We start from the raw sequence: 15971 nt of genomic DNA, 5'->3' as shown, positions 1-15971 counted from the left end.
GGCATCGTCTATCGGCCCAAACCTAACTCAGAGTCAGTTACCATGGTAACTTACTCTGTGAACCTATCCTGGTCGGGAGCAGGTTTTCTTCGTTAAACCCAGAGTTCTTTTCAGTCTCCTCCCCCTTTTTAAAGCGTAAGCGATGTTTAAATGCCTCATTCATTCATTCACACTGCAAAAATGCTTTCCTTACTGAGTATTTTGGAATCTAAATTAAGTGCATCTTACTTAAAACAAGAAAAATAATATTAATGAAAATGGAAACAAGATTTTCCCATTGGCAGATAATTAGCAAAATAAGAAAAATACACTTTAAAGACTAAATACCCGTGTCATTTTTCTTATGTAGAAAATGCATCTTGATTTAAGAATCTTTAGATATGTTCATTGGAAACAACAAGACAAAAATACTAAGTAAGAAAAGCATTTTCTGCAGTGCAGGTACATTCATTCATTGCACATATTTTCATCATGCAGACACTGTGAAAGTGACAAAAGCGGCATGTCCTCTTATACTGAATCCTGTAGATGAGGAGGCTGCATTAATTCATAGGGAGTTACATTTACATCGGGAGAGGATTTTATCTTTTTTTTTTTGCCATATCCGCATGCATATTTATTTGAGCGGTAGCATTTTTAAATGGTAGTTTTCTATATAACATCAGGGATGCAGAGCACATTAGTAAAGCCGCTGTATGCGGAGCGGTAAGGAAATTGTGTCTCGCTCTCACACACTTTCTTATAATATTTGTGTAGTTTTCTGAGCACAAACCCATCGAAAATGAAGCTGATTACTGTATGGAATGGAAGGATGCCAGATATAAAGGTAGTTAGAGATACATGCCTTCACCACCACAGCTGTTAAATTTATTTGGTCATCTTCCTTGGGGGGGTTCCGCAAGGCTCTATCCTTTCTCCTATCCTTTTTTCTTTATACTTGCTCCCTCTGGGCAGCATTTTTAGAAAGTGTGGTGTATCATTTCATTGTTATGCCGATGACACGCAAATGTATTTACCAATCAGACATTCCACAAATTCATTTGAGTCATTTCTAGAGTGTTTAAAGGACATAAAAAATTGGATGGCGAAATTTTTTTTAATGCTAAATGAGATAAAAACAGAGGTCATTGTTTTTAGCCACCCAAATAACTCCACAAAAAATTTATTAGATGCGAGCCCTCTGGCACCGTATTTGAAAAAAACAGTAAGGGATTTAGGCTTCCTAATTGATAATAACCTAAAATTAGATAAGCAAATTAACTCAGTGGTTCGGGCTGGTTTTTAACAAACTCAGACTCTGAAAGAGTAATCCATGCCTTTATTCTATCAAGGCTGGATATCTGTAATTCTTTGTATTCTGGCATCACCGCCGCATCTTTTTCTCGACTACAATCAGTACAAAATGCAGCGGCGAGGTTACTAAAAAAGGTAAAGAAATATTAATCAATTACCCCTGTGTTAGTTTCTTTAAATTGGCTCCCAGTCCATTTTAGAATTAAATGTAAAATTTTATTGTTCGTGTTCAAATCTTTAAACAACCAGGCCCCATTGTATTTGGCAAACCTTTTAATCCCATATAATCCTCCTAGAACATTACGATCAGAGAATCAAAAATTACTTGTAGTGCCTAGAACAAATCACCTATATAAAGGCGATCGGGCCTTCGCTGTGATAGGGCCGAGACTTTGGAATGAGTTGCCCCTGCTGATCAGGTCTGCCAAATCACTGTCAGTTTTTAAGAAACTGTTGAAAGCACATCTAATGTTGGTAGCATACAATGATTGATGTGGTGTTTTATATGTCGATGTGGTGTTTTATGTTGTCGATGTTTGTTTCCATTCTTGTACTTTTTATGTAAAGCACTTTGGTTCAACCTCGGTTGTGTTTTAAATGGTGCTATATAAATAAATAAACAAGAACAAGAACAAGATCTTTATTTCCTACAGTACAAATAGGCTACAAAAGCAACAGTTATTCTTTTTCCTGTTGGATTTTAATATTCTTCTAATACTTGGCATTGTGGCCGTCTCTTCATCTGTTCGTCATTATTTTGCGAGTCTTCTTGCTGTTGGCTGAGTAGAAGTCAAATGTTAATTTCATTACTCTAATTAAGAAATGCAACAGTTTGGATTAGAGAACATTTATTTATGTGAAAAGAGCATTAAACTGTGTGGAAAAAGCTGCTGCGCACTGCAATAGACACTGAATGATATTTATTTAATATGTCACATGTTTGTAAAGTCATGTAACCTACACTCATGAACCTGTTATGCTTAGAGCATTACCTTTTTTCTTTTGCCTGAGGGATACTATGAAAATTAATATTAGTTCAATAACTTACTGTTCTGCCAGTTTTTACCTTTGATATCATAAGAGTGATTAAGAATTAAAGTTACGTATTGACTGAATTATGCGGACGTCTTTTTGTCGGGTGCTGTTGCCATGGTGAATCATAATTTCGGAGCTCCATTGATCATGGCTTTTCATAGTCGTGGTGCACACGCTAAACTCAGTCAACCTACTGTAACTAACTAACTAAATCAACTAACTCAATTCAGCTGTTCTGAACCCAAAAACTCAGAGTTTCCCATCTCAGGGTAAGTCAACTCAGAGTTCAAGTTTCAACTTGGTTGATCCCCCTTATTGAAATGGGCCCCAGATGGCATACAAGAGCTCGAAGAACCGCCTGCTTGTTTAAAATCAGCAGTTTTGGGTTCTATAACTCAAACCGAGCCGTGACTTCTGTGTACCATTACACCTCAAAGAGAAAAGCATGTGCACATGGTTGCCAGGTTGGGAAGATTAAGTAAACAACTGGAAATGTGTTGATTTAAAAGAAAAGTTTCCTTTATTTGTATAGTGCTTTATATAAGATTGTGTCAAAGCAGCTTTACAGTGTTAAACAGGAAAATAGTGTTTCAATAATGCAAACAAAAATTCAATTCTGCTGTAAAGCAGCTCTAAAAAGAGGGCAGTAGTAATCAGTAATTTTTTTCAGTTGCAGATGATGATTAATAGATGGAGGGAAGCAGAAATCATCTTTGATGCAGGCTTTTTTGTATGAAGTGCTACAGAAATAAAGGTGACTTGACTTGACATGCTTAATCAAAATAATAATCGCCACCCAATAAAGTGGTAGGGCGGTAATGAGAAAAATCAGAGCAAAATTAGGTTGCAAAAATAACCGTGTAGAGAGTCCAGTATTGTTATTGATATTGCACATTACTTGTACATGTTTTGAACATTCAAATAATGATAGGCTAGAAACAATTCATAAATCTATTAGTGTGGGTTCAAAGAGTTCTGAGCCACTTACCAACAGGCAGAAAAGTAAAAAGTGCTTAGCAAGCTGACAATGGTCTTTCATGATGCACTTCGTCTTCCAGAGAGAGCATGTAGTATAAGTGTCCTTTAATGCTGGTAATTCTATTGTTATAGAGTTTTTGTCATTAATGTTATGCTTACAGTGAGCTTGCATACAACTGGTTATATCAAGATGACAAGAAACCTGTAATTAGTGTGGGCAATGAAATGGATCGCAATACAAAACAGTGGCAGATAAAAGGAGATGTTTGGGAAACCGGTTAAAAAAATTGCATTTCTGCTTTGTGTCACAACAAGTAGGAACAGAAATGACATACCTCACCTTTGATGCAATTGAGCAACCCCTAAACAAAATGAAAATCTCTTGTGTTTTGAAGGTGTGTCGTCTGGGTGGAATAAAACAGCTGGTGGATTTGTTGGATCATAAGGTTCTGGAGGTGCAGCGGCACGCATGCGGAGCCCTGAGGAACCTCGTTTATGGCAGAGCTACAGACGACAACAAGATTGCCGTGAGAAATGCAGGTGGAGTTCCTGCACTGCTTCGCCTGCTGAGAACAACAGTGGACACTGAAGTACGAGAGCTTGTCACAGGTCAGCCAGTCTGTTGATACATACGTGTATATGTGTATAGCTTGTCTCTTTATGTACAGTATGCATTCTACCAATACACACACATTTCCCTGAATGTATCTGTAGAAAATGCATAACATGTTCAGTCTTTTAAAATATAAAATTACACATATTGTTGCTGGGTTTTTTTTATAAAATGATACTTTAAATATGAAACTAAATCCGCTAGTTGGTGGTGGCAAGTCACCACAGATCACAATCTTAAAGTTTCAAATGTCATGTGGCATGAGTCGTTTATTCAGCGGATTTGTTCAAATGACTGGTTCATTCAGGAATGAAGCAAAGGACTGTCTTTATGATTGGACAGTTCGTAGACTGTTTAAAAAAAAAAGATGGATGACGCATCTCCAATTCCTTCCACTATAGAAAAGTGAAGCCAAATCATCCCAGTATGGCCGCTGTCATCTTGTGAAAATGACGTCATTTGGAGCCTGCGCAGTAGTCTCCGCCCAAACTCCCGCATACCCAATCGCAAGCAATCACAATCGTGACACCACACACCATTTTTATAGCATCAAATAACGAACTAATGGTGGATTGTAGCTTGAAAGAAGACTGGTTAAGGACACAGGCGCTAAACCATTTATGTCTAAATGAGAGTAATCTAATGAGAGTTAGTAGATAGAGGAGAACTGGCCCCCCCGACTGAGCCTGGTTTCTCACAAGGTTTTTTCTCCATTTCTGTCACCGATGGAGTTTTGGTTCCTTGCCACTGTTGCCTTTGGCTTGCTTAGTTGGGGACGCTTGACTGATTGCACAGACACTATTGGAAGACAGCTGAACTGGATGATGACATCACTGAATCATCAATGAACTGACTTTAGCTGGAAAAAAGGACTCTGTTATTGTCTTCTTGCATTATTGACAATCTATTTTCCCGTTTAACACTAAAGCTGCTTTGACACAACCAGAATTGTATAAAGCGCTATACAAATAAAGGTGATTTGACTTGACTTGACACTCTGTTTTGATATATCAGCCCTTTCATTGGAAAGGGCAGATATATCGATACTCGAAACCACGATCAGCAATGCAGTGATTGGCTGGCAGGAAGACAGCATTGTAATGACATCGTATAATAAAGATGAAGGAAACAGCCTAGCCAGCAAAATGACAATAAAAGTTCTAATACATAAAAAGTGTAACCGTTTTTTTAAGCAATTCCGATTTATTTTTCTATTATTTTCCGATTTATTTATTTATAGAATTTGTACAGGCTTTGCATTTTTTCAATGTCAAGAGTATTGTAATTAGCAGTTTATTTAATTTTGAAGTGGATTTGTTATACGTGACAGCTTTAATTAAAGTTTCATAATCCATAAGATCCATCTCAAGACATAACTGTCTTGTTTAAATTGATTGTGCATCATAAAAGCATTTTGAGATTTGAGAAGTGATCTGCATCTCCTGCGATGCATCAAAGTCACCCGCATAAAAGCTCACCATTCAAATTAACACACGACATACTGTACGTAATGTGTATATGACTGCAAAAAAATTGAGATAATTATTCATTTGCAAATAAATCTCTCAATGAGTAAAACTGGTATTGTCTATTATTATAGATTACGCAACGTTTTAATTATTTACTTGCTTTTTATTTAATTATCTTTTTAAATTATTTTTACTGGTATAATAAGGTACACTTGTAAGAAAATGGCAATGGCTGGGACAGACTTTCAGTATCACCTTCACTTAAAATTATACAATCTAATGTATAAAACATAAAACTCATAAAACAATTAGCTATGTGAAATACGCCTGCTCCTGAGCCGGACCCGTTGCTATGACAGCAACTCCAGGATGAGCTTCGAAGAACCTAACAATCCTGGATCATGTCAAATAGCGATGAACGGACCCCTGGTCCACCACCATGTCACAACCTTGGTCCACTTTGTCTACATGGACCTGGCCCTCCATCCCTCCCCCTAAACTGCCTCCACTCCACCACCCTCCTGGACTCTTGTTTTTATTTTTTGTTTTTTGAGTGGATGTTTCTTTAAGGTGTCGAGAGTCAGTGATTTGTGTTTGTTTTGGGTTTTGTCCATGTGTTTGTCTTTTTTCCTTAGTTCCTATGTTATCATTGGGTTACTGGTCATGTATTTCTCATGTATTTTATATATATATATACAGTGTTCGAACTATACCGTGGACTTTGGGGGAGCCCACATGTTTTTTTTTTTATAACTATATATGTAGCCTTCATGTTCCCATTGTCTCTGGTCTAGCTTTGTTCAGTGTTAACCCACTGATTGGCGAGTCTTTTAGATCATTTCCAAGTCCATGTTTGTGCTCATGTTTATGTTCATGTTTATTTTCTAGTCAAGCTATATCAGTTCTACATTTTAAGTTTGCTTCACATAAATAAACTGCACATGGGTTCAGTCAGCTTGCCGGCAGTGGTTATATGTTTACAGCTATACTATGCATATCCATTCTCTGAAAGATGCTGGGCAACAACAGACCCCCTATGGCCAGCTAAGACCATAATGCATACCTAAACGACTAGTTGGCCTCTGGTCTCTCTAAATGAGCCCGATATATTCCCAGATTTTTTTCTAACAGAGATTTTGCTCCTTGCCACTGTCACCCTTTGCCTTGCTCAGTTGGGATCTTTAATATTCAGACAATTACAGGACAGATTTCAGTATGTAATGGCGCTTTTCCACTGCGTGGTACGACTCTGCTCGGTTTGCGTTTCCACTGCAGTTTAGTACCTCTTTAGAATGGGCGGGATTATTCACATGTCGTTATAGTTGCGCCGCCTCTATGGCCGTGACTCCTAAAAAAAACGTCTCAGGTTACTTGTGCCAGGTACTGTACCCAGTGGAAAACCCCCCAAATGTGAACCGTACCATGCCGTACCATGCAGTGGAAAAGCGCCATAAATGTTCCTGATTAAATTGGTACAGAAAGACAGTGAATGTTGTTTTTTTTACACAAAGACCTGTTGTCAATTTTGTGACACAGATTTAATGACCACAGTACAAATTTATAGCGAGGCAGATCATTGATTGACAGGTTTGCGTGTGATTGTCCTGGAACATCATGCATGTGAACTGCTTTCTGTGTCTAGGTGTGTTGTGGAATCTGTCTTCGTGTGATGCAGTGAAGATGACAATCATCCGCGATGCCTTAAGCAGTGTGACCAACACTGTGATCATCCCTCACTCGGGCTGGAGCAGCACTGACTTTCACGATGAGCACAAACTCAAGCTGCACTCCTCTGTCGTGCTCCGCAACACCACCGGCTGTCTCAGGTAACAGCAGCACATCACAGCACCACTTCATAGACAAGAAGTACAGTATGGAGTCAGAATAATTTTAATTCGTATTCACAAAGCATTATTTATAAATGTGTAACTTAATTCACATTCACTAAATGATTGGTTTATCTGAACTGATGAAGAGGAATAAAGTGGTATGTAAAAAAAAAACACATAAAAATACAGTATTATAAATGACCTTTTTTGTTCATTTTATTATCAATACAAAACATGTAGATCTGATGAGATCTAGAAGAAAGTCAGCATATTGGATTATTTTCCTATTCTTAGTTTATGCATATATACTTACAGCCACGTTTCAGCAACTGTATCCATCATGAAAGTGAATGAGGATCAGGGGCTTTCAAGTTCCAAAATTACAAAAATGCATGGTAGCATATCAGTATGAAAGCATCATAAAAGTAGTCCATACAAGATATGTACTATATTCCAAGTCTTCCGAAGTACGTCTGAAGCTAGAAAATGTATTTAATTTTTTTTTTTAAATAATTACTTTACAAAAGTAGCTGGACCCTTTCCTGTGACACTTATAATTTAGCTCATGTAACCAATCAAATCAAAACTGTAACATCAAAAGAAGGGCCCAAACAAAACTCCCTAGCAACTCTGATGGGTCTAAAGCAGCGGTTCTTAGTCCTGGTCCTCCCCGCTCTGCACAGTTTGTATGTTTCTTTTGCCACTTCAGAGTAGGGATGTCAGTGATTAATCGATGATCGATTAATTGTCAATTAGAGATATAATCGATTAAAGCTGTCGATGGTCGATTAAGCATTTTAATTTTGGGGTGCGTGCGGCTCATGCAAGTAGGTATAACTGCAGACCGGAGATCTCTTTAAAATGGGGCGTGAATTAGAGGTCTTCTCAGGTCCTAAAATCTGTACAGGACCCAAATCGACCCGAATCACTTCTTACCCGAACTGAATTTATTCAATTTCTTATTAGGTTACTTTATATTAGTGCCTGCCTGATGGATACAAGGTATTTCTGAGCTCCACTTTCAATTGTGACCAGTGGATTTGAAAAATAAACGTGATAGTTTGATAAAAAAATAAATCGATAGCCTAATCATGGATTCGCTGTTGTCTGCAATCTGATCTCCGTCGAAAGGCTTCTGCACACAAAAAAGAAAAGCCCTGCATGAACACGCAGCATAATGAAGCGAGTGGATTTTCCTGATGGATCTCATATCTATAAGATGATGGCTGTGTGTGAGGATTACGAACGTATGCTCCTTTTCTATGTGCGTTCCTCTCTTAACACGAAAGGTGAAGGTAACCTACTCATTCAGGATAGTTTAAAGAATTCGGGTCTAATCGGGTCCATTTGGGAAAAGCATGTTTATTTTAAATTACCCGAGACCCGAGGCCGCTAATTCCGAACCCGACCCTTGTCCGAGGTACTCGTCGAAGTTTTGGACCCGAACCCGCTCAGGTCTCGGGTCGGACCTCGGGTTTTCAGATCCATGTGGACCCGTGAAGACCTCTAGCGTGAACTCCAAAAATGGGCAGAACCTTCAAAATGGGGTGGGGTCTCCACGCTCAAAGACTTTCACCATTGGCTCTGGCTTCAGCCAGTAGAGAATGGGAACGTGACGTCGGCAAGGCAATGCATTCTGGGACTTTTGGACACCGACACTACAGTAGAGACTGGGTAACAGTGGATATAGATGTTAAAATGTATATTATACTGCTAAAAACACATTAGAATGGAGAATGCTTGCTGTGTTGAACTGCCATATCTGCTCTCATGACCAGAGTGGAAAACGGATCTGAAATGAAGTGCAATTTTCTGCTTTTCAGTTTGGAAACAACACAATGGTGAAAGTGAAAGTATAGCTCAAATGAAAATAAACAACTTGACCAACATTTGTCTTTGTCATTTGTATTTATTATTTACTACAGATTCATAATTTCCAATCCACTTGAATTTGTAAGTGCTCACACCATGAATAATGTACGAAAAGATGTTTGGAAATGTTATGTGTGATACAGCTTGTTGCGATCACTCTCCGTGTTCATAAAGCAACACTCCTTTGATTCATTGTTCAGTAACTCTTTGTAAGAAATCGAGTATTTTTTTTTTTTCATTTAATTCCAGTAAAACCTATTTGGTGTAGCGCTTTCACGACACAATTTATTTCAGAGCTGCATTACAGAGGGTTGTACTGTTATTTATACTTCTCTCCAAAAAATGTTGAAGTAGACATATGATAATCCATGTTTTACTCCAGTGTACAGGAGATTTTTTGTTTTGTTCATTTGTTTTAAAAATCGCATTTTAAATCACAAAAAAACTGATGCGCCAAGCCATCAGAAGTGAACTGAACCGAAAACATCTCTTGTTAACCTTGGTTCCCTGAGAGAAGGGAATGAGATACTGCGTCATCGAAGATGTAGCTTTGGGATTATCCCCTCCTTCCTCGAATCTGCTGAAGCCTTATGAAATCTCCAGGGTGAGAATTCACCTACCAATGTGCAAAATAGAGGTGGGCCTCCCCACACTATAAGGCAGCGCTGAACGCCATTGCCTCCGAATCTTTGGACTGAAGCAGAGTGCAGCTGACAAATTCTCTGAGCTATGTAACATGGCAGCGTACACAGTTTCTTGTTCCCTCCTCTCAGAGAACCGAGGTTACGTTAGGTAACCAGAGACGTTCCCTTTTGAGTTGGTCTCTCGACAGTGCATCATCGAAGATGTCGCTTTGGGGATCTCATAAAATTCCGCCGTGTTGATAGCGAAGGTCCAGATTGGCTGCAAGCAAAGCCACTGACTCACTAAAAGCTTTCATGTCGATACTTGTGTCCAGACTGCATTAACAGCAGCCATTCAGCACCGCAGACACATGGATAGTCGCCTAGCAATGTTTACCCCGGGATATGTGACATCCACAGTGTGAGCACTGCACCATCACAGTGTGACTGACCGTGCTGTGCGATTAATGGTGGCGGTTTTGCCAACACCTAGTACTGATGTCCGCTGCAGCGGTGGTGCCGGTGCTGTCTTGAACATAATGCACGGGGGGTAAACACTGTGCAGATGAACACGAAGGCAGCAGTAGCACTGGTTCTAATCCCCAGTCAGTATTTACACGACTTAGTCAAACACTGCCAACTTGGTGGGGCTGCAACGGTTTAAGACGAATGCTGAACATTGATTCAGCTAGCTTGATTCCTGCACGGACAATGCATGCATTGCTTACACTATCCATAATGCATTCAGGCTATAATAACACGAGGCGATGAACAGCGGCCACACAGGCATGCATTATGGATAGTGTAAGCAATACTTCAAATCCATATAAGAAAACAGCGGCAAAGCCGGTGATGCGGGAGAATAAAATGATTTGCAGGATTCTCACAAAATAAATATCTAAACGTAAAATATCTAAAAACAAATATATTGTTAATTCATCTATTGCACAAAAGCAACAAGAACGACTAATAAAAATGAGAACGGTTCTTGTGCAGTGCTGAACTTTGCCTGCTCCTCAAATCCTCTTATTATATAACACATGAAGTGTAGACATTATGAAAGGGTCATCGTGCATATATTAATTGTGTTATAGCAGAGCTTTGTGAGATTGCGATGAACTGAGATATCAGCTTTTTAGTGATTATAAAAAAGCCTAGTTCACGCTACACAACTTAAAACGTCGGCAGATCGCTGTGCTGTTCAGACTACATGACTTGCTGTCTGTATTGAAGTCGTTGTGTTCACACTAGGCGACACTACGTAAATGATCCACAACAGGGGGTCACACACTACACTAGCTGACAACAACTCTTAGTCAGGGTTCCTACGCAGTTTGGAATTTGATTCGAGTAATTTCCAGGTCTGGAGAAGTATGGAAAAAAGAAAGCAGGGTATGGAGAAATATTTGCATTTCCGGACTTTTGCCCCCATTTAGTTTTCTGTAATAGAAAATTAAGAATGTAATGAAAATGTGTGTTTTCATGGCAGCTGTTTAATGATTCTTTAGTGATTGTCAAACCTGACTGAATGAATTCAAGGTGCACTTTTTCATTATGCAAAAATGCAGGGTAAAGGTGTTTTGGGTTTCTTCTCACACTTAGCACCGTATTACAGAGCCTCTAAAAGGATCTTTTCAAAAATAAGAAATATACAGACTTTTGTGTTTACACAAGAAACCATTAAACTTAGCAAATAGGATGATGCTCACTGAGCCACCTATGCACCATCAGCCCAAATGAGTGTTTTTTTTTTGGCCGCCACAGAGTTTGTGTTAAAGCAGACTTAAGGCCTTGAAATATGTATGTATACGTATTGCCCTAACGAAAGCCAAATTTTGAACACTTTTTTTTTTTTTTTTTTTACCAGTAGTCTTTTTTATAGACCCTTAAACTTGGCAAATAGGACAATGCACACAGCTGTATTGTGCCATCAGCCCATTTCGTGTCATTGTTTCTCCGCCGCCACAGAGGATGCATTAAATTGGACATTAGGCCTTGGTATTAGAGGTACTAGCCTAAGGAAAGCCAAATTTTGAGCAAATAGATCTCTATTAATTCTTGTGCATCCAAGCTCTCATTTTCTTCATAGTAAGATTGCAGTGATGCACAAAGGAAATAGGTTATAGTATATATAAAACTAGAAATTGTAATGCGTAAGCACACAAAAAATTCCCATGCTCATGTCAATAGTTTCTCGAAGGCACAAAAAAAAGTTTCTTGTATGTGTGCAAAAGTCTGTTGTTTTTTTTTAGAGGCTCTGTATGTTGTCACTTGGAGAAAATCCATGGATAAACCCCTGAGAAAATATAATTATTTACAACTGACTGTACTATATACCAAATATAAAGCTGACAATAATGCTCTATGAACCATTTATGTTAAATATAGTCTGAAAGTCTACTGAGAGGTTTGGAAATTTGAGTCTGGAAAAGTATGGAATTTTGAGATTGTGAAATGTGTAAGAACCTTGCTTAGTTCAGTGTTGTGTTGTGTAGTGTAGTGTCCAGAGTAACTGTGCCATGTTGGATGCTGTCAGGTGGTGGTGTAGGCTATAGCAAAGTTCAGGTCCATGGTCTTGAAGTGTTTTTCCATGACCTCAAAATTAATTCTCTACTAATAAATCAAATCTGAGCTGTAGTTGTGTTTGTGAATGACTGTGCAGTGGTTTTGTGTTGACACAGGAACCTGAGTTCAGCTGGAGAAGAAGCCAGAAAATACATGCGCTCCTGCGAGGGACTCGTGGACTCACTACTGTACGTCATCAAAGCCTGTGTCAGCACCTCTGATTTTGACAGCAAGGTATGCACCAGAACCCCTAACACACACACACACACACACACACACACTCACTCAATCACACACACTCACACTTAGTCACACAATCATGTTCAGTCAGTGAAGGCTGTCTCTCTCTCAGATTGTGGAAAACTGTATTTGCATACTGAGGAATCTCTCCTATCGGCTGGAGCTGGAAATGTCACCCTCCTGGCTGACAGCCAATCAGGAGCTTGATGGGTTAATGGGGTCAGAGTCACCCAGTAAAGAGGCAGCTTACAGCTGCTGGGGGAGGAAGAGGAGAAAAAAGAAGAATTTACTCGAAGAACAGGTGAGACTTACATTTTATCTTGTCAAAATGTAAATCCATTGCTTGTGCTTCATGTATACAGGCGTATTCTTCTGAATGGTAGTGTAAGTGTTATCCCAATAAATATCTGTGGAAAGTTCTTTAGAGAGAGTTCTTTAGCAACTAAGTTTCTTAAATTAAGTGACTTATAAAAGTATTAAGTATTTCTAAATAACAATAATCCAGAAGATATAGCTGCAAGCGACGATGACAGGCCCAAGCATTATGGTGCCTCTGCCACTCAATAGCTCGAGAAAATAAATGCACATACATTTATGCGGTTACGAGCAATAGCCACATCATGTCATCAGCCTCCGTGACCAAACATACAGCTCAATTAGATATAAATGTGGTGAAGGTGTCTTGATTTATCTGTGTATTAGATTTGGTGAGAATCATGAGCCCCAAAACCTTCAGTTTAAGGTGTGATGTCCCTGTGTCAGAGTAACAGAGTGGACGAACCCAAGATGACTGTATGATAGGTAGAGGGGTTTCTAAAGTGCCTTCAAGAAACTTTGAAATTTCTACAGCCGGCATAACTCAGATATTTATTGTCAATGAATGTGTAAGTGAAATCTTTTTTTGTATTAAATATTTTGTAGTGATTTATTTATGGGCAGAAGGAATGTTAAACTAGCTTCCAAGTCAGTGCTTGCACCTGAGTTAACTATAGAGCCTGTTCAAAATGCTTGTGCACCATGTTCTTTTTGGACTTGGATACATCAAAAGGTGCAGAGGAAATTAGTAATTGGTTTGCTTCACACCCAGAGTCCTCTACCTATGGAAGCCCCTTTCCGCCACTGAATAAAAAATAAAAGAGGTAATTGTGACTTTTTATCTCACAATTCTGACTTTCTCAGAATTGCGTGATATAAACTCGCAATTGCGAGTTAAAAAGTCAGAATTGTGAGATATAAACTCGCAATTCTGAGAACATAGCAGTCTTTTTTCCCCCCTCAAAATTGGACTTTAACTCGCAATTGCGAGATTATATCTGACAATCCTGAGAAAAAAAGTCAGAATTGCAAGAAAAAAGTCAGAATTGTGAGTTTTTATCTCGCAATTCTGACTTTATATCTCGCAATTCTGACTTTATAGCTCGCAATTGTGACTTTATAACTCACAATTGCAAGTTTATATCTCACAATTCTGTGAAAAAAAAGTCAGAATTGTGAGATAAAAAGTCGCAATTACCTTTTTTTATTTTTTATTCAGTGGCGGAAACGGGCTTCCATATCTACCTGATACTCCGTTAAAACCCCATTCAGAAAAAAAACAAAAGAACATACAGAGAGTGGTGGCACATCTGCAGAAAATTTGGCTGCCATCTGTGAACTCTGACAAATACGACAAGATGGTTCAAAAAATCTCTTCAATTAACATGATGACCCGGACTATGACTAAGCAATTTGAGAATTTGTCCCCTAATTTTCATCAACTTCTTAATGAGGTAGCAACACACTAGGAGTCATAACTGCTGAGATCCAGATGCTGCAAATGAATACAAAAATAATTCCATGTACTGCAAGTTGCCATAGGTTGTATATTTCTTTTTGATAGCAAGTTACTAGTGCTGGGTCTAAGTCCACCTTGCTGAATCCGAGCCAAGTCTAATTTGGTAACACTTTTCACTATTAACTAAGAATTTTCCCTCAATTAACTCCTAATGTGCTGCTTATTGATAGTAAGGTAGTTGTTGTAGTAGTTATTATTGCATTCTCAGTTATGTAGGAAGTTTCGTTAACACTTTATTTTAGGGTCTCTTAACTAGTTGCTTATTAGCATGCATATTACTAGAATATTAGCCATTTATTAGTACTAATTAAGCACATATTAATGCCTTATTCTACATGACCTTATTCTACATCCCTAATCCTACCCAATACCTAAATTTAACAAATACCTTACTAACTATTAAAAGTCGTAGTTAATAGTGAATAAGTGTTCCCTATTCTAAAGTGTTACCGAAGTGTCTTAGAGCTATTGTTTGAAACTCTTGAAACATATCAATAGAAGTCTGTATGATTGTTTAATCTCACTTCATATGCTAGTGTTAAAGGGATAGTTCGTTCAAAAAAGCTAATTCTGTCATCATTTACAACCGTATGCATTTCTTTCTTTTTCACAACACCAAAGAAGATATTTTAAAGAATGTTGGGAACCAAACAACTGTGAAGCCCTTTGACTTATATTATATGGACAAAAAACTGAGATATTTCACAAAAAATCTTCTTTTATGTTGCACAGAAGAAGAAAGTCATACCGTTTTGGAACAATATAAGGGTTTTTTTCTGGGTTAACTGCCTCATTAAGTCAACTGATAACTCCTGTGTGTTTTTAATTTCTCTTAGTGGGATGGTGTCGGGCCGATTCCTGGTTTCTCAAAGTCTCCTAAAGGTGCTGAAATGTTGTGGCACCCATCTGTAGTCAAGCCCTATCTTACCCTGTTAGCTGAGAGCTCAAACCCAGCCACACTAGAGGGCTCCGCCGGGTCACTCCAGAATCTCTCCGCAGGAAACTGGAAGGTGTGTAATTGAATTCAACAACCCACATAGGACCAAGTGTTACAGTCTAAGACAGTTCATAGGCTTGTGATTGAAGCTAGTAAAAAAACTAAAACAAAAAAAAATCATAAAAGCATATTTAGGGTACAATCTGTGTCCCTTTACTTGTTTTGACAAAAAATGAACAGCAGTAAACATATCAAACGAAATAAGGTCACAACTGTGAGAAATAAAGTCACAATTGCCAAAAAGTCACATTGTGAGATATAAATTAAAAGAAAGTCACAACTGAGATGTCGAACACGCATTGCACAATGTGAAGTCACATTTGTGAAATATAAACTTGCAATTACCCTCTTTTTTTTATGCTCCGAGAAATTTTTATTTAGAGATGTCATTTTGATTGTTATTGCTAAAATAGTATAAAACCAATCCCAATTTTTGGTTATTACATTGCTTGTTTTGCAAACATTTATAAAATAAATGTTAAAGGGGTCATATGATGCAATTTCAATTTTTCCTTTCTCTTTGGAGTGTTACAAGCTCTTGGTGCATAAAGATCTGTAAAGTTGCAAAGACTAAAGTCTCAAATCCAAAGAGATATTCTTTATAAAAGTTAAGAGTCAGCCAC

At 38.3% G+C, this 15971-nt stretch overlaps 1 protein-coding gene across 4 annotated transcripts in view; it reads left to right on the top strand.

The window, feature by feature from the left end:
- The window catches only part of LOC107699959 (plakophilin-4-like), a 102919-nt gene that overhangs the window by 80197 nt on the left and 6751 nt on the right, over window positions 1–15971 (top strand). For all 4 annotated transcript variants that reach the window (XM_016501424.1, XM_016501422.1, XM_016501421.1 and 1 more), the window contains 5 exons: window positions 3702–3915; window positions 7031–7214; window positions 12394–12511; window positions 12630–12818; window positions 15188–15361. In XM_016501424.1, coding sequence (XP_016356910.1) covers window positions 3702–3915; window positions 7031–7214; window positions 12394–12511; window positions 12630–12818; window positions 15188–15361 — 879 coding nt within the window. The remainder of the gene's footprint in view (window positions 1–3701; window positions 3916–7030; window positions 7215–12393; window positions 12512–12629; window positions 12819–15187; window positions 15362–15971) is intronic.

The sequence above is a fragment of the Sinocyclocheilus anshuiensis genome, unplaced genomic scaffold (assembly GCF_001515605.1).
Source record: "Sinocyclocheilus anshuiensis isolate Anshui unplaced genomic scaffold, SAMN03320099.WGS_v1.1 scaffold1284, whole genome shotgun sequence".
In the NCBI taxonomy this organism is placed as follows: Eukaryota; Metazoa; Chordata; class Actinopteri; order Cypriniformes; family Cyprinidae; genus Sinocyclocheilus; species Sinocyclocheilus anshuiensis.
Note: the sequence above shows the minus strand (reverse complement) of the source record. Positions and strands in the feature narration are given on the sequence as shown.